An 18970-nucleotide genomic window follows, 5' to 3' on the forward strand; every position below is an offset into this window, starting at 1 on the left:
GCGGGGCCAGCCAGGAGCTCAGGTGGCTCTTCCCACAGAAAATCAGACCTGGATCTGCAAGCCCACGGCCTCCAACCAGGGCAAAGGCATCTTCCTGCTCAGGAACCAGGAGGAAGTCGCCGCCCTGCAAGTCAAGACCCAGAGCATCGAGGACGACCCCATCTACCGCAAGATGCCGTTCCGGGCGCCTCAGGCGCGGGTCGTGCAGAGGTGTTGGGCAAGGGCACCACAAAGGGCGTCGGTCAGGGTGGCGCTGACCCTGGGCCCCGCTGGTGCCTGGGAGCGCGGGCTTGGAAATGGAAAGCTGCGGTGCCCCCAGCTGGGCCTCTGTGTGGCCAGCAGAAGTGGGGGTGTCACATGTCGTCCGGGTTGATAGAGATGCCCCCCCACACACACACACACACAGACACAGGCTCCTGGACACGGGGCAGGGCAGAGAGGGCTCGGGCAGTTTGCTCCTGCAGGAAGGCCAGCCTCTGTTCTGTCCCCAGCCCAGCCAGCCGCGGCCTGCAGGCTGCAGAGGGACCACCCCTCCCCTGCTCCCTGGGCCCCTGGGCAGGGTCTTGACTCACAGCCTCACATGGGGAGGTGGATGGGTGGCAATGTGGCCTCACAAAGGTCCCTCTGAACCTCCACACCCACCAGGGTGGCTGTTGCCACAACTACGTTCTCCTGCCCCTTGGGCACCCCAGATCATGCAGTGGGCTGAGATTCAGGGGCCAGACCCTCCCTCCCAATTCCCTGACTTGTTCAGGCTCAGAAATGTCCCCTTAACGATGCACATTCACTCAGCCATAAGAGAGGGCCCACAGATCACACCTGGGACAAGCGGTGCTGAGGAACTGGTCTGGGGGGCCAAGGGGACACAGGATAGGCCAGCCATGTGCTCAGCCCCCATGTGTCCCCCAGGTACATCCAGAACCCACTGCTACTGGATGGGAAGAAGTTTGACGTGCGTTCCTACCTGCTCATCGCCTGTGCCATGCCGTACATGGTCTTCTTTGGTCACGGCTATGCCCGCCTCACTCTCAGCCTTTATGACCCCCATTCCAGCGACCTCAGTGGCCACTTGACCAACCAGGTAAGGGCACCCCACAGATGAGGGCCCTCTCTGCAGCTTTGGGACAAGATCATTGCTTGGGACGCAGAGGAGAGTTCAGCTATAGGCGGAAGCTCAGACCCAGAGGTGGCAGGGGCCCAGAGGTGGCCCAGGCCTGGTGGTGATCCCGGGCTGCCCTGCTCGCAGTCGGCACCACCTCTCACCTTCAGCCAGGGAAGGGCATCCTGGTGAAATGACTGATGACTGAGAGCCCTGCGCCCCTGACCCCCAGCTTGGTTCCCTCTAGGTGCGGATGGGGTGTGGGTAGGGGTAGGAAATGAGGTCTCTGAGGACCTCCGTGGAGAGATCCTGTAGGCAGAGGTCTCTACAGAAGGATCTTCATGAGAGGATCTAGGTGGGGGCCTTCCATGAGGATCTGTGGGAGACTTGACGGTTGAGAGGGTCTCCTGGAAGAAAGTGCTGGGGAGGGTCTCAGCAGGCAGTGTCACCGCAGGGTGTCCTGGGGTGGTCAGGACCTCTGTGGACTCACTGGGTAGCTGGGTTAGCGTGAGGCTCTCTTTAGGGGCCTTCAGCAGGGGCAGGGCCTCTGGGTGTTCTGGAGTGGTGGGCTCCAGATGCTGCACTGCCCCCCAGTTCATGCAGAAGAAGAGCCCCCTGTACATGCTGCTCAAGGAGGACACGGTATGGAGCATGGACCACCTCAACCGCTACATCAACGACAAATTCCAGAAGACCAAGGGACTCCCTAGGGACTGGGTCTTTACTACCTTTACGGTCCGTGTGCTTCTTCCCGGTGCCAGCCTGTGGGGAGGGGGTAAGGGTCAAGACCCCTTAGGGTACATGAGGGGTAGGTGCTGGGCACAAGGTGCTCGGAAGTCCCTGAGGGCATGCACCTGCATGGAAGTGTGCCTCACGTGTGTCTACGTGTGTGCTGTGGGTGTGGAGGCTGGCCACTCAGAGGAGCTCCAGCTTCTCTCTGTCTCTTTCTCTTTCTCTTTCTCTTTCTCTTTCTCTCACTGTCGACAATTCACATGACATGAAGTTCACCATCTTAAAGTGTACACTTCAGTGGTTTTTAGCATATTCACAAAGTCGTGCAGTTATCACCACCTAATTCCTCAAAAAGAAACCCCATACCCACCATCAGACTCTCATCACCTCCCTCCAGTCCCTGGCACCCACTCATCTACTTTTGTCCCTATGGGTTTCCCTGTTCTGGGCATTTCATAATAATGGAATCATACAATATGTGCCCGTACTTTATTCCTTTCTGTGACTCAACGCTATTTCATGGCAGGGACATACAATTTGCTTTGGTAAACATTTGTCACCTGATGGACATTTGGGCTGTTTCCACTTTCTGTCTATTTCGAGTAACGCTGCTGTAAATATTCATGTGCAAGTTTATGCATGAACATATTTTCAGTTCTCTTGGGTATATATCTAGGAATGCTATCGTGAGGTCATATGGTAACTTAGGTTTAACTTTCTGAGGAACTACCAAACTGTTTTCCACAGTGGCTGCAATATTTGACATTCCCACCAGCAATACATAAAGGTTCCAATTTCTCCACATCCTTACCAACACCTGTTATTTTTTCTTTTTCTTTTTCTTTTTCTTTCTTAGTCATCCAGTGGGTGTGAAGTGGGGTCTCATTGTGGTTTTGATTGATGTTGAGCATCTTTTCGTATGCTTATTGGCCATTTGCAGGTCTGCTTTAGAAAAATTTCTATTCAGATCATTTGTCCATTCTTCTTTGTTAGGCTATAAGAGCTTTTTATATATTCTGGATACTAGACCCTTATCAAATATGTGATTTGCAAATATTTCTCCTGTTCTTGTCTTTTCATTTTATTGATAATGTCCTTTTTCTTGCACAAAATGTTAGATTTTGATGAAGTCCAATTTGTCTATTTTTTCTTTTTTTTTTTTTTTTAATGTTTATTTATTTTTGAGAGAGAGGGAGAGGGAGACACAGAATCTGAAGCAGGCTCCAGGCTCTGAGCTGTTAGCACAAAGCCCGACATGGGGCTCGAACTCACAAACCATGAGCTCATGACCTGAGCTGAAGTCGGACACTTAACAGACTGAGCCACCCAGGTGCCCCTAATTTGTTTATTTTTAATTTGGTTATTCATGCCTTTGATGTCATATATAAGAATTCATTGCCAAATCCAAAGTCACAAAGATTTGTACCTGTGTGTTTTCTTCTAAAAGTTTTATCATTTAGCTCTCAGGTCACTGCTCCATTTTGAATTAACTTTTGTATGGTGTGAGGTAGGGGTTCAACTTTATTCTTTCGTGTGTGGATATCCACCTTTCCCAGCACCACTGGTCAAAGAGACCACCCTTGGCACATTGTTGAAAATCAGTTGATCAGATATGTATGGGTTTATTTCTATTCAATTCTATTCCATTGGTGGGTGTGTCTGTCCTGATGCCGGTGCCACACTGTTTTGATTGCTGCCACTTCATTCATTCTATAAATGTGTTGCAATACACTACCTGGTTTTCATTTGTAGAAACACTCTTGCATTCCTGGCATAAATCACACCCAGACATGGTATATTATCCTTTAAATACGCTGCTGGATTTAGTTCACTAGTACTTCATTGAGTATTTTTGTGTCTACACACATAAGCAATACTGGTCTGTAGCACTCTCTTGTATGTTTGTCTGGTTTCAGATGTATTTCTTTCTCTTCTATTTTTGGAAAGGTTGTGAAGGATTTGTGTAAATTCTTTAAATGTCTGGAATAACTCACCAGTGAAGTCACCTGGTCCTGGGCTTTTCTTTGTGGAAAGGTTTTTTATGACCAACTCAACTTTTACTTGTTATAGGTTATTCATATTTTCTGATTCTTACTGCATCAAGCTTGTTAGTTTGTCTTTCTAAGAGCTTGTCCATTTCTTTCAAGTTATCTAATTTGCTTGGAATACAACTGTTCATAGTGTTCTACAAACAATTATAATCCTTTTTATAATCATTTTCATCTCTGTGTAAGGTCTTTCTTTCTTGATTTTAGTAATTTGAGTCTTCTCTCCATTTTCTTGGCCAGTCTAACTAAGAGTTTATCAATTTGGTCCATCTTTTTAATGAACCAGCTTTGGGGTTCATTTATTTTTTTCTGTTGTTTTCTATTCTCTCTTCCATTTATAGTCACTCTGATCTTTATTTCCTTCCTTCTGTTTTTTTAAATGTTTATTTATTTTTGAGAGAGAGAGAGACAGAGAGAGAGAAACAGCATGAGTGGGGGAGGGTCAGAAAGAGAGGGAGACACAGAACCTGAAGCAGGCTCCAGGCTCTGGGTTGTCAATACAGAGCCTGACACGGGGCTCGAACCCATGAACTGTGAGATCATGACCTGAGCTGAAGTTGGACACTTAACCGACTGAGCCACCCAGGTGCTCCTCCTTCTGCTTGTTTTGGATTTTTATCTTCTTTTTCTAGTTTATTAAGGTTGAAGAGATCTCAATCTTAAGGTTGACTTGAGATCTTTCTTCTGGTTTTATATAGGTGTTTACAGCCATAAATTTCCCTCTGAGCACTGATTTTACTGAATTTCATAAAATTTTGTATGTTCTATTTTCATTTCATCTGTTACTAAAGAGTGTGTTGTTTAATTTCCACATATTTGTGAATTTTCCAATTTTCTTTCTCTTGTTGGTTTTTAATTTCATTCCATTGTTGTCAGAGAACATACTTTTATGATTTGAATCCCTTAATAATTCCTGGAACTTGCCATATGTCCTAACATACTGTCTACCCTGGAGAGTGTTCCATGTGCACTTGAGAAGAATGTACATTCTGCTGTTGTGGATGGAGTATTCTATAGACGTCTCCGACACGGTTACTTGGTTTGTAGTGTTGTTCAAGTCTTCCATCTACTTGTTCTTCTATCTAAATGTTCTATCCATCATTGAAAGTGGGGTATTCCAGTCTCCAACTATTATTACTGAATCGTCTGTTTTGCCCTTCAATTCTGTTTTTGCTTCATGTATGTTGAGGCTCTGTTGCTAGGTGTATGTATGTTTATAACTATTACATCATCTTGTTCTATCATACAGTGTCCTTTCCTTTCTCTGGTATCAATTTTTGTCTTAAAATCTATTTTCTCTGATATCAGTATAGCCGTGTCAGCTCTCTGATACTGTTTGCATGATATATCTCTTTCCATCCTTTCACTTTCAACCTGTGTCTCTGAATCTAAAGTGAGTCTCTTATAAACAGTATATCAAGGGTTTTTTAATGCATTCTGCCAATCTCTCTAGTTTAATTGGAAAGTTTAATCCATTTACATTTGATATAATCACTGATAAGGTAGGATTTACATCTTATATTTTTATAGTTATTTTTTATATGTCATATCTTTTTTGCTTCTCAATTCCTCCATTACTGCCTCATTTAGTGCTAAATACATATTTCCTAGTGTACAATTTCTAGTGTCATTTCTTTTACTATATATTTTTGAATTATCTTCTTTGTTGTTACCCTGAAGATTAATATTAACATCTTAATTTATAACAATTTCGTTTGGATTAATACCAAGCTAATTTCAATAGTATTAAAAAAAAAAACCCTATTGTTCCTACATAGTTCTTTACATCCCTTGATGCTGTTATTCTCACAAATTACAGCTCTATATCTAGCAAAACTATTCTTCAAAAAACAAGATTTTAAAAACCAGAAGTTATCACTAGTAGAACTGCCCTATGGTCCTTCAGGCTGAAATGAAAGGACTCTAGACAGTAGCTTGACTTCACAAGAAATAAAGAGCACTCTCATAAAGGTAACTACATAGTTAAATGTAAAAGGCCATATTAATGTATTTTTTGGTAATTACTTTTTTTCTCTTATTTAAAAAACAACTAAATAAAGCAGTAATTCTAAATCTGTGTTGATGGGCACACATTAGCATTTGAATGTGTCATCCCACTGCCTTCTGGAATCCATGGTTTCTGATGAGAAGTTGGCTGTCAATCCTATTAAGCACCCTTGTGACTCATCACTTTTCTCTTGATTTCAATATTCTCTTTTTGTCTTTAGAAAGTTTGCTTATGGTACGGAGGGAGGATCTCTGAGTTTATCCGAACTGGAGCTCACTGACCTGCTTGAGTGCGTAGACTTTTTTTTTAATCAAATTTGGGAAGTTTTTTTACCATTATTTCTTCAACTATTTTTCCTGCCTCATACTCCCTTCTCCTTCTGGGACTCCCGTTATGTGTGTTGGCTTGATGGTGTCCCACAAGTCTCTGTAGCTTTTTTTTTTTCATTCCCTTTTTTCTGTTCCTTGGACTAAATGATCTCAACTGACCTATCTTCAACCAACTCAAATCTACTGTTAAGCCCCTCTAGTGAATTTCATTTTTCAGTTACTATACTTTTAAACTCCCATATCTCTGTATGTTTCCTTTTATAATTTCTGTCTCTTCACTGATATGCTCTATTTGGTAAGACATCATTCTCATATTTTCCTTTAGTTCTTTCCAAGTGAGGTCTTTTGGTGGGGAGGGGGAAGCAGCAGAGAGATCACAACAAACAGCTACAATTCTTTGCAAGTCAGGTCCATTCTGCTACCTCCAGTACTGAGAATGCAGATTTTTTTCAAGGCTAGCACTGAGCTGGGAAGTAGAGGATAAAACCAGGTCAAGTTAAAATGCTACAAAGCTTGCTGTTCTTACCAAGATTCAAGATTTTTCTTTCCTGTGCAGTCCTCAGGTTGCTTCAAGCCTTTGGTTAATTTCCAGAGCTCTTAAAAAGTTGATTCTGATGATTTTCTTTGCCAGGTTTTCTTTTCTTTTCTTTTTTTTTTTTTTTTTTTTTTTTTTTTTTTTTTTTTTTTTTTGTGGCTTCTATGGAGTGGCTTATTTTCAGATGTCCTTCCTCTGCCATTTTTGCTGATATCCTCCTTGCCTCCCTTGAACCCACTCCAGTGAGGCTTCTCTAGTGTGTCACTGAAATACTCATTGAAGTCAGCAGTGACCTCCCTGTTGTCAAACCCAGGGGTCAATTCCCAGTCCTTTTCTTCTCTCATCTGTCAGCCAGTTTGGACACAACTGCTCACCCCCTGGTGCTCTACCTCTATGGCTTCCAGGACTTCGCCTGCTCCCTCTTGGCCCCTTGTGCTGCTCCCCTGCCCCCCATCCTAACTATTGCTCTCTTGAGGTCCAGAGCCCTGCTTTTTATCTGCACCCATTGGGATGAAGTCTCCTAGCTCCACAATTAAACATCTGGCCCTGGTCCTTCTCCTGAGCCGTAGATCCCAGGGCCTGTCCCACCCATCAGCAAGCTCCTAAATATCTCAGACTCCATGGTCCTCCTCTTCTCAACTGATGGGGACTCCATCCTTCCAGAATCTCAGACCAAACCCTTAGGGATAACTATTTCCACAGCTCATAACCCATTCATAAACCAATCAAGTTAGCTCCACCTCAAAATATGTTCAGAATCCAACCCACCACCTCTGCCTGCCCAAGCCACCCGAATTATTCCAACAACTTCCGCATGGCTTCTCCATTTCTCTCAGCGTAGCAGCCAGTGGATCCTATTAGGTCATGAATCAGTTGTGCCCCTCCTGTGCCTCCCCTTCCAACAGCTCTGATTCCAGCATGAAAGGTAACGTCTTCCCATGCCCCCACAAAGTGACCGGCACCACTCGGGACTCATTTCCTGCTGCCCCCCCCCCAGCTTGCTCCAACCACAGCAGTCTCACTCTGTCCCCCCAACACCTCAGGCTCCCACTTACAGCTGTTCTTACCGCAAATTCCCCATGCCGTACCCCCAGACCCTGTGCTCAGTCCGCTCACTATCTCCTCAATGAGGCCCAACACACCATACCCCTTTTTACAGCCATCCCCCCAGAACCCCCGATCCCTAACACTGTTTCGTTTTCTTCATCAGCACTTCTTGCTTGATGTGCTGCACAAAATATACAGTGATTCATGTGCCACATTTGCCTCCTGTCGCCATTACTGCGAGTGATCTGCCCAAAGCTGTCCTCAGTCTTGAACCCCCATACCTGCCATGCGGGAGGAGCTCCACATGTTTGCTGAAGGAGTAAACTAAGAGTGAATGAGTTTCTAGCTGTGAGTCTGTGACTCCGTATGCAAGTGTGGGCGGTGTGGCTGTGCAGGAAGGACACCTGGCGGGAGCACAGGTGAGGGCACAGACGGGAATGCAGGTGAGGGGTGTCTGCGGTCCCAGGCCTGGGAGATGTAAGCACGGGCGACATCCGGTCACCGCCTCCCTGCCCCCATCCACAGAAGCGGATGCAGCAGATCATGGCTCACTGCTTCCAGGCTGTCAAGTCCAAGCTGCAATGCAAGCTGGGCTACTTCGACCTCATTGGCTGTGACTTCTTGATCGACGAAAACTTCAAGGTACTGCCGAGGTTTCCCAGGGTGAATGGGGCTCGGTAGGCACGTGGAAGGAGGCAGGGGCCTCTGTGTACACCCTGACCACCCAGGCAAGCCGGTGGGGTGGAGCCTACAGTCAGACTCCCCCACCCGCTGCCAAGATCCTGAAGTGGGGCAGCCCTCAAGGCCAGACCCTCAGACCCTCAGAGTCTTAGCTCCTTGGAAAATAGGAGGAGTGAGGCCACAGAAAAGAAGTGACGGGCCAGGATCACAAGACTAAAGGGGACCGGGGCTTCAGCCTCCTGTTGGCCAAGCGTTGGTGGGGAGGGACGCTAACCAGGGGTGCCTGCAGGTGTGGCTGCTGGAGATGAACTCCAACCCCGCCCTGCACACCAACTGTGAAGTCCTGAAGGAGGTGATCCCGGGCGTGGTCACGGAAACCCTGGGTGAGGCCCCTGTGCAGCCCGCAGAGCCCTCGAACCGGCTCCTCGCGGCTTGCCCCGCCTCGGATGCGCCACCCCACCCGCCCCCCAAATTCAGAAGCCCGCGCCCAGTTCTCGAACCTCCGGAGGGCCTGCGTGGAAACCTCACGCCCCACAGAAAAAAGGCGTCCGTGCCGAGCCTCCCGACACGCCTCATCCCCGCCTGGGTCCCGTCCCTCACCACCCACCCCCTCCCCCCCCCCCCCCCGCCGGCACGACCTCAGCCCTGCCACCGCGAGGTCGGGGACCCTGAGCCCGCGCCCCGCTCCCCTGTCTCCCCCAGACCTGGCGCTCGAGACCTTCCAGAAGAGCCTGCGCAGCCAGAAGATGCTGCCTCTGCTGTCCCAGCGCCACTTCGTGCTCCTGCACGACGGCGAGGCCGACCTCTGGCCGCGCCCCGGGGGCTCCCGGGGCGCCGTGCGCCCGCCGCCCCCGCTCCGCGCCGCCCCGTGGCCAGGCGCGCGCACGCCCGCACCACCCCGGGGGCCCGGCGGCGCGCACGCGCGGCCCCGACCCCCGGGCCGCAGCCCCGACGGCGGCACCCAGAGCCGGGAGCCCCTGGCCGAGCGGCCGCGAGAGGGAGCAGGGGGCCCGGCGCGGGAGCCGTCCCCGGGGCTGGCGGAGGAGGAGCGCAAGAGCGCGGGCCATCGCGGCTCCTAGCGGGCGGGCCAGCGGCGCCCTCTGGGACCTATAAAGGCTACTTTGTTACCAACGGCCCGTGCTGCGGGTCAGGTGGCCCCAGGCCTCCCCGACGCTCGCTCCCCAAGGCGCTCCCGTGGGGGTTTCTCTGCCGCATTGCTGGGCCCTGTACTTGAAGGCCGAGGGTGGAGGGATGCGGGGGTGTTGTCCTACTGGAAGGGGGATGAGCTCCCCACAGCCTCCTGCTCTGACCTGGGGGCGGGGGGGGGGGGGGGGGCTGCCTCTGTCGCGGGGAAGCCCGCAGGTCCAGGGCTCCTCCACATCACCCTGTGTCCCTCACAGACCAGGACTTTCCCGAAGTCCCACAACCCGCATGAGCCCTACTGCCTGGCTCTGTGATCCCCAGGAAAGGATCCGGATCCCCAAGCAAAGGAGGGCTTGCTCAAAGCCGAGATCGTTCCACAGAGGCGGCCCCAAGGGGGCCTGCCCAGGCACAGCTCCTTTCTGGGCCAAGAAGGTACCCGGGCTCTGCCCTCTCCACCACCTCCACGGGCCCTAACTTCCCTGCAGGCCTGGAGCTGCAGAGGCCCAGAGGACAAGGCCGTGGGGGAGGGGGCACAGCCATGGCAGGACAGCCCTGAAGGACGTGCTGAGCCGGCACTGGCCCTACCCCGGCCGGTCCATGAATGGCCTCAGGTGTTCCTGTTCCCCATGGACCCAGACCTCAGGTTGGGGGCGGGGGGGGGGGGGGGGGGGATTCAGGGCCTCTGATGTGTCCAAGCCCCCTACGACCACTAAGTGTCCAGGTCCAGCCATAATCCCCTCTCCACCCCCGTCCCCCAGCCACTCGCACCCTCCCCAGTTCAGATCTCAGGGTCGGGGCAGCCCCACCCCGGCTTGCACACCTCCTCACTGCTCCCTCTCACGCACCCTGCCCTCACCTCTCCATGGTTACCACCAAGTCCCAAAGGCCCTCCTCCTGACCCGCGGGGTCAGGGACTGCTGGAACCCATTCTTGCCTCTGCACTGGAGTGCTGGTGGGACCTGGGGTCAACAGGGGTCTGCGGGCCAGCCTCCGCTCCCGAGGGAGCTTCCCTCCCAGGGAAGGGGAGCTGCAGAACCACTAGAGGGCGCTGTGCACCGCTGTGTCTCAGTCCAGGGAGCTGAGAAAAGCCAGCCTGGTCTGGCCAGTCACAGCCCACCCACCGCACCCCTGCTCTCCCAAGGCACCCTGCCGCACCCCCTCATCTTGCTGCTGTGCCCTGGATTACAGGGTCCCCAGACAAAAGTCAAGAAGCACACACTTGTCCCCATGTGCCTGGGGTCCAGGAACCCTAACTCCCCCTCCCAGCTTGGCTGATGGTCACTCTGTGAGGGCCAAGCTCAGCCTACTGCCTGCTGCGGCCCCAAGGCCGGAAGGCAAGAAAACCTGCTTCCGCGTGGGGGTGGGAGTGCAGTGGCCTCCTGGGTGGGCTGAGTACACCCAGGTCTTTGGGGTCGGGGCCATGTCCCCTGCTAGCATCCAGGCCACCACACGGCACAGCCGTGTCGCTGCAGAGTCCCTTCCTGATTCCCCCTGGGGCCTCTGTACCTCATGGCCCAGCTCACAGGCCTCTCCCACCCCTTCCTCGCATGAATGGCATCCGCCCTGCAAGCTCACAGGTCCTCTGCCCCCACATCGTGCCGTGGTTCTCCGTGTGGCCTGACGGTGCTATCCCAGAGCATTCCCACGCTCCTCAGCCGCCACACTGGGGCTGCCTCGCTTGTCAGCATGGCATTCAGAGTGACCTGAGGCCTCCGTGACATGCTTGCTTCCCTGGCCCTGAGTGGGGGCAAAGTGAAGGGAAGTGCACATTGGCAGAATGGCCTGCCCTGTGTGGACCGAGCCCCCTCCTCGGGCTTCCCCAAAGGCCTGACCCCTGCTGCTCTGGGGTCCCTGGCACCCCCGCAAGAGCCCAAATGCCAATAAAGAGACTTTCTCAAGAACACTGCTATTTGTTCATCCCCCAGGAGTGACGGCTGTACTCCGCCCCCCATCTGGACCTTCCCCTGGCCCCAGCCAGCTCACGTTGGGCCCCGAAGTGCCCTTGCCGGCCCGAACTATATGGGCCGCCAGGGAGAGGGAGGCCTGAGTATCTGGAGGTCCCAGGTGCATCCGAATATTCAAAGCACATGATGGGCAGCAGGCACTACAGGGGCCCAGACCCCTGCAGAGGCTTGAGGGGCTGGCCGTGGCAGCATGGAAAGGATAGCGTACCCAGTGCCTGGGGCAGGGCTGCCCCACCATGGCTGGAGTCTGTAATTCAAGGTGAATATGGGCTCCTAAAAGCTGAGTGTCTATCTCTCCCCCACCCTGCCGTCCCCTAGGCCTCCACCTTCCCCCACACTCACTCCCTCCGTCTCCCTCTCTGCGCCTCCAGGGATGAGTCCTGGGGCCCTGCTGGTGGGTGTGGAACCCCCACCACCCCTGCATCCTCCACCGGCTGAGCACCTTCCGTCAGCCGTGTGTCTATTTCAGCCAAAGATCCCATGGAGCCCCAAAGACTCAGCCCCCCCATACACCCCCCCAAGCCCATCCCCCGTGCCCGCATATACCCCCCAAGCCTGTCTCCATAGAATGTGTGTCTGGGAAAAGGGTCTGGAGCAGCCCTGGCTTGAATCAGCACCTCTGTTCCCAAAGCCTCCTGGAAACATGACGCATGAGTGTGGAAGTGGCCATCTCTCCACTTCGGCCACAGGGCCACAGGGGTAGCCCCTCCAGGACCCAGTCCTTTTCTGACCTCGAACTCAACCCCACTGGAGGCAGCATGGCTTGCTCCCAAATGCTCAGGAAACCACGGCTGGGGGAGGAGGGAGGGAGAGTGATGGCCCCAGGTCCTGGTCAAAGCTCCTGGGTGGGCGTACCTGGCACCAGGGACCTTATCTTCTCAACAGGTGCACATCCCAGCAACTGGGAGCAGCCAGGGACCCCCTGCCTCTGGATAGCTCCCTGCAGCTGCCCGAGGGCCAAGGCTGAGAGGGGCCAGTGTCCAGTTCCATCTCAGATGTGTCCCCACCCCTCTGTCTAGCTGAGTCCAGATCTTAGTAAAGGGCGAGGCAGGGGCCTTTTCCAGCAAGGGGAGGGGAGGGGACCAGGTAGGGAGCTGCTGTGGCCGGAAGCACTTCTGGGAACCAAGGGCGGCCTGCAGGCCCTTATCTGAGGTTGGAGAGACAATGTGGACTGCTACCCCAGGGGGAGGAGCTGCGGTTTTCCGGAACAGCTGGAGAGCTGCTCCTGTGGGTGGGGGTTTCCAGGGGAAGCAGTGAGGGGCCTGGAGCAGAGTCTCATAGTGGGGTTTCTCTCAGGGCTTGGTGGCCCAGAAGATCAGGCGATCTGGCAGGCTCTGCTGGTGGGCACATTCCTGTCCCCATCCCAGGAAGCTGGGCTGAGTGGGAGGGGGACAGGAGCCTGTCACCAGCCCCTTAGCTCAGCAGCAGCCCCCCACCCCTTTCCCCACGCTGCCCTGGGCACTTCCCCCTCCCCCACTGCCCATCCACAGTTCCATCCCTGGAACTTGGATTTGCCCAGTCCTCTCCTACCTAAGCCCCCCGATGGTGGCTTCTGCACACCTATGCCCCGGGGTCTCTGCCTGCCCGTCCAGCCCCTGTGCCCCCAAGGCCCTGCACAGAACCTTTCACCAAAGAGTTGTCCTGTAAGCCGCAGAGACGGAGCCCTTCCGTATGCCCACTTCCTGCTCTGTCTTCTGAGCTGGGGTGTCTCAGGGCCAAGCGCGGCTTGCTGATTGACCATGGGGTTCTGGGGGCTCCAAGGAGGGAGGGGGGCAGGAGTGGGCAGATGGATCTGGGGTGAGAGACAGGGGGTATCTGTGCGAGGGGCGGTGGGGGAGAGGTGGAGAGAAGGGGACAAATCCAGCACCCACAAGCGTTCCTCTGGGCCCCCCCAAAGCCCTAAGATCTTCAGGGCCAGACCCCTCCTGCCCAGCCCCCAGGCCAGGCCTCACGCTCCCACCCTCTTGTGCTGCAGCTGGAATCCAGCACCCTCCCCATACTCCGCCTGGGCCTCGGAATCTCCCACCCTGCTCTGTGCCGCCCCCATGCTGACGTTGGGGCGCTGTTGCCTCACACAGTGGGGGGGGCCCCCACGCGGAGTTTCCATGCTGAGTCAGCGACCAGAGAGGCCCCTCAGAACCTGTCAGTCAGGAACGTCCACGACTGCAGACGACCTGAGTCCCCCCCCCACCACCACCCTCATGGGAATAGCTGAGCCGGTGCCGGGGAACCCTTTGCCCCAGGGCAGCCTGAACCAGCACCTCAGGAGGGTCTAGGACAGCCGTGAGCACCCCATGTACCCCACCTGTGGGGACGGGGCAGTCAGGTGACCCAAGTGACAAGAGCAAGCCCAGAGGAGAGCTAGCTTCCCGAAGCAGGGTTGGGGAGAGTTTGGCAGGGCAGGAGGCCTGGCTTGGAGACAGAACCGGAGGGGGGTGGGGGTGGGGGTGGCCAGCAGGTCCCAGAGAAGTCTGTAGAGGGCCTCCTGGGACACACCCGACTTGGCCAGCACCGTACCTCCCGCTGTCCCCTGACATCTGGCCAGTGCCCCTGCATTCTCTCACTTACTAGCTAATTCACCTGGATCCTCACCTGGACTGGGGCTCCCGGGGAGTGCCCGGGGTCTGGGAGCCAGCGGGCACGGAGAGCATGAGTGTTTCCCATGTGAGTAAATCACGAAGGACTTGTCCACGCCCCCTCCTTCCATGGGGAGGAGTGGGCTTCGCCATGCTGGGGTGCAGCGGGGTGGGGGTGACGCCCCCGGGCGCGATCCATGCAGATCTCTCCACCACCTTCTTGCCGTGAGCTGGGTGCACCCGGCCCACTGCCCATCGGGTCTGAGTGAGGGTGAGGGCACTCTCCTGGGCAGCATGCAGGTAGGAAGGGGGTGTCAGGGAGCTGGAGCATCGGGACTCCCGGCAGGTGGCCAAATGCGCTGGCACCTGAAGGCGCTGCTGCTGAGACCAGCCTCCACTGGCCCGTCTGCCGCACCCTGGACAGTTGTGCCAAGGAACCCTTATCAGCCTCGCCCGGCAGCTCCTGCCAGGAGGCCCGGAGAAGGCTGCTCACCTCACTGGGTGGGGGCCTGGGACCACGCCCCGGAGGGAGAGGGATCTCAGCAGGTGGTAAAGGCAGGCCGCAGGGCTTGGAGACGGGGAGGGGGCCGAAGGCAGGCCACTCCAGGGCTGCCCTCCCAACCACGAGGTGTGGGTGTAGAAACTGACCCCGCCCTGGACTCGGGCCGGAATGACAGAGACAGGCACCCCACAGAAGCCAGCAGGCTGTGTGACCGGCCCAGAGTCTGGAGCAGCAGTGGCCCAGAGACTGGACACAGAACCCAGCTGTCCCAAAGTGCCAGGCTGACTACCAGGGGAGGGGTTTTGGACAGGGCAGCAAAGAGGCACAGAGGGCAAGTGTCCATCATGGTGCCCCTCCTCCGGGAAGCCTTCCAAGTCCCACGGCCCCTGCTAAGTGCTCGTGCTTGGGACTGGAATGGCCCCACCCCCAGCCCTGCCTAGGCTGGAAGGCGACTGAGGGTACTGGTAGGGGAGGCCTCGTCTCCCTGTCCCCCCATCCCCGATCACGTCCACTCAGGTCACTGGACAAGTGTTTATTGAGCACTGCCTGTAGCTAGGTCCTGCACTGGGCATGGCCTCCTGTCCTGGGAGCCAGGGGCCCAGAGACCCCACCCCAACAGGGCCAGCAAGGGAGGGAGGGAGGCAGACGTGGCTGTGTCTGTATCTCCCGTGGGGTCTGGCCACGGCTGCTGCCTCTTCTGCATGGTCTGGGGGACCGGTCACTGTCACCACGCACACCCACTTCCGCCATCGAGGGGAGCAGGGCCGGGCCCGGAGCTGGGGTCCCACAGCAGGGTGCAGAGCTCTTGCTCCCGAGAGTCAGCCCTGGGCAGCCTCCCGGGAAGGTCTGGCTCTGGGTCCGCTGTGGCAGAGGACAGCCAGGCCTCACACCCACAGGTCCCTCAGCTGGCCCTTGTCCTCAGACAGCTGCTCCCCGCGCTCCTCCTCGGGGAACTGGCAGCTGCAGGCGTCTTCGGCTGGCGGCCGTGCCTCCAGCAGCAGCTGGGTCTCTGCAGAGGGACTTTGGTCAACGGGCAAGCCAAGGGCCCACCTCTCCCTCCCGAGGGCACAACCGACCTGGGGGCCACATGCGCTGCCTCCTCAGCTGCCAGATGTGCAGGCCAAGCTGGGCTGCAGTCAGGACCAGGATGCAGGTGGCCACGGTGAGGAGGACGATGGTCAGGGGGTCGTGTGGCTCAGTGGGCAGCGGCCCCAGGCTACATACGGCATTGTGTGTTTTGTTCCCAGAGAACATGGTGGGAAGCCCAAACTGGGAGCAGCTGGGACACACGGACACACAGAGCCCTCAGTCAGCACTTGGCCACCAGAGCAGCCCCTCTGCATGGCCGCTGTCCTCTGAGTGTGGGGGGGTCACCATACCAGGAAGGACCGGAGATGCCCCTCCCTCAGGGACTTCCCAGCCACCTGAAGGTCCCACCAGCACTCACTCTGACCAGGGTTTGCAGCGGCCCTCACGGCCCCCAGAGAAGGTCCCTGTGGCACAGTCAACACACTCGAAGCCGAAATTGAAATTCCCTGCAGACAGACAGACAGACAGCCGGGGTTTGCTGGGGTAGATGCGATGGGACCCATCTGGGGCCACAGCAGAATGACCCACACACTCCTTATCCATTGGACAGAGGCCTCTGAGGCCTACAAGACTAGGACCTGGCAGAAATCAACGCCCACGTGTGCCCCATCCCAGGCATCTGTCGGGGAGGCAGACTTGGGGGACCCCAAGGCTGTGACCCTGAGCTGAGTGGAGGTCCCCGGGGCAATCTGGGAGAGGAGACTGTGTGGTGCTTGGCCAGAGGGGAGGGGAAGGGCCCGCCCACTGGAGGCTGGTGGGGGGCAGGGGGTTGGAAGCAGAGACCAAGCGAAACCCAGGAGGGACCTTGTGCTGGGTCCAGTAGCCTGGAGGGCGAGAGGCCAGTGAGGGTCCTAGAGAAAGGAGGTGAGGCTCCCGCCCCAGTTGGCCCTGGACCCTGCCCTACCCACCTCACAACGCCCCAGGCCCCAAGAGGATCTGAGCTGCTCCCTCCAGGAAAAGGGTTGACCCCCAGGCAGGGCAACAGGGGGCAGGCCAAGCACATGCTCAGGGGAGGTGTGGGACTGGGGCATAGTCAGAGCCAGGGCCCGAGGGCCAGACAGACCCTGGACACCCCCACCCCCACCCACATCCTCTCTGAGGAGCACCCTCTCTCTGGACGAAGAAACCCAGGCTGTGACGGGGAAGGACACCCCCCACCCCTCCCCGGAGCCGCGTGCGTGCTTGGGGCTCCTATCTGAGCTGCGCCAGTGAGCAGCGGAGCGGCCCCACCCACCCAGGCTTTGAAGGACGGGAGACGCCGGTGCCTGCCTGCCTGCCCAGAGGACACGTCTGTACCCTCCACACACGTGTGTTCCTTCTACACCCACACGCCACTTGTGCACAGCTGCTCCCGTGAGCTGTGGCTCGGCCCCGCTCAAACCCCCTGACCTGCTCCGGCCACAGTTGCTGGGACTTACCACGTGGCTGCGCCTCCTGGCCGGGCGGGCAGGGGTGGTGTTTGCAGGTGTCACACTGGGGGTCTCCACAGTGGAACTCCGGCTGGACACATGTGCAGTCCCCCTCGGGACAAACCTCCTCAGCTGAGCGAGAGAGGGGCCAGCCCTCTTAGCAGCTGGGCCAAGCGCCTCCCTCCCCAGGACTCCCCCCAGGCCCCGCAGGGGGAACCCTTAGGCAGCCCCGGGGCGGGGGGGGGGGGGGCAGAGGGCACCTGTCTGGGAGCCAGGACCCCAGTTGGGTCCAGCTGTCTCCCTCCTTCCTAGGCACCCAGCTCCCCCACCCGCGTGACTTGGCTGTGTCCCCCACTGCCCCGAGGCTGCTCTTGCCCAGGGTGGCTGTGACTTGGCAGGAGAACAGAACATGTCCCTGCAGGACAAGGGAGTCATCTGGGGGACCTACGCCCCCTCCTCTTTCCATCCTGCACGGGCCCCAGCTGCCATAGCCCCTGAGGCAGGCTGCCTGTCCCTGCCTGCCACACTGAGACGCGGGGCCCTCAGACTCCCCTTCGCAGCCCCCAAGATCTACCAGGGTGATACTCTGGGGGTGTTTTCCCTGCAATATTTGTCCCCAGACTGCCACCTTCCACTTGCCCCTCACCCATACAGGTAGGTCTGGGGCAGAACAGTGCTGCAATCCTGACCTGGGCAGAAAGCGGCCAGGGCGATGGGCGGGGGCTCACTGTCCACGAAGTAGGAGCTGGGACAGCCTTCCTCCGCCTTGGGACCCAAGACGCCCCTTGAGGAAGGCTCTCCCGCCCACAGCCCCGGACTCCGCCTTTGGGCCACTGGCCTGAGCTGAGCTCCTCTCCGCCACACGCCCCCTCACCCATTCCCCTGGGACCGAGGGCTCTGGACCCGGAAGGGGTGCCCACCGCCCCTCCCAGGCCGAGGCTGAGCACAGGGAGGGGGCGCGGCGCGGCCGCCTTCCGAGACGAGACGGGCTCCCCGCGCCTTACCCGCGGAGCACAGGCGACAGCAGCGCGCGTCCGTCCCGGCTCCTCGCAGCAGGCGGCCGGGGCCGCAGCTCGGACCCGAGGGGCGCTCGCCCAGGCCGAGCGCGCAGAGCAGCGCCACGCCGCACAGGGCCACGCGCGCGCCCCTCGCCCCCATGGCCCCCGCCGCCCCACCGAGCTGCGGGATTTTAGGGGATGCGCCCCGCCACGCCCCCATCCGGACACGCCCAGACCCCGCCCGCGGCCCCCGGGCATCGGCCGCGATGCAGGGAGGGCACAGAACCGGTGCCCACCAGGACCGCCCCGACCCCTGGCAACTCAGAATTCCAGGGGCGAGCGAGCACGGCGGATGGGAGGGGGCGGGGTGTCAAACTACTCCGTGCGACCCCAGTGGTGGCCGCGCGTCATTACAGCTTTGCCCAAACCACAGAGCACAGCAGCGAGCGACCCTTTGTAGACCGGGCACCCTGGGACACCATGCCGTGTCCCTGGCGGCCAGAGATGGCCCTTGGGGGGGGGGACGATGGTGGGGGCCGGGGCACGTGGGAATCTCTGCAGCTGCGCCTCAGTTTTCTGTGGACCTGAAGCTGCTCTAAGTAATAATTTTTTTAAGTCAACTGGGCCCAGCTGTATCTCAAGGAGGTGGAGAGCCCAACCTCACAGGGCAGGGCTGGGGACCTCCAGGAGACTCAGGCTCAGCGGTGACCTTGGGGGTTCCTAAGTGTCCATGCCCTTTGGTCCGGGAATTCCTACCCAGAAACTAAATATGCTGCCAAATGTGTGAGTGCTGAGGGGGGCATGGAACAC

General features: G+C 56.7%; 2 protein-coding genes across 3 annotated transcripts in view; one reads left to right on the plus strand and one right to left on the minus strand.

The window, feature by feature from the left end:
- Positions 1-9611, plus strand: part of TTLL10 (tubulin tyrosine ligase like 10) — a 58052-nt gene extending 48441 nt beyond the window's left edge. Inside the window, 6 exon segments of the mRNA XM_086715337.1 lie at positions 39-210; positions 910-1081; positions 1694-1834; positions 8324-8440; positions 8769-8862; positions 9182-9611. Coding sequence (XP_086571463.1) covers positions 39-210; positions 910-1081; positions 1694-1834; positions 8324-8440; positions 8769-8862; positions 9182-9558 — 1073 coding nt within the window. The 3' untranslated portion in view covers positions 9559-9611.
- Positions 9612-15181: 5570 nt separating this feature from the next.
- TNFRSF18 (TNF receptor superfamily member 18) lies at positions 15182-18345 on the minus strand. Of its 2 annotated transcripts, none has more exons than XM_086715338.1 (5): positions 18167-18345; positions 17172-17294; positions 16112-16199; positions 15741-15943; positions 15182-15673 (listed from the first exon to the last, which is right to left on the minus strand). In XM_086715338.1, exons 1-5 carry the CDS (start codon positions 18318-18320, stop codon positions 15549-15551), a joined length of 693 nt encoding a protein of 230 aa, XP_086571464.1. In that variant the 5' UTR covers positions 18321-18345; the 3' UTR covers positions 15182-15548. The 2 variants fall into 2 exon arrangements, with proteins under 2 accessions (XP_086571464.1, XP_086571465.1); XM_086715339.1 differs by having other exon boundaries at positions 15737-15943.
- Positions 18346-18970: the final 625 nt, after the last annotated feature.

This window comes from Puma concolor, chromosome C1, assembly GCF_028749965.1.
Source record: "Puma concolor isolate L17-30 chromosome C1, mPumCon1.1.hap2, whole genome shotgun sequence".
Lineage (NCBI taxonomy): Eukaryota > Metazoa > Chordata > Mammalia > Carnivora > Felidae > Puma > Puma concolor.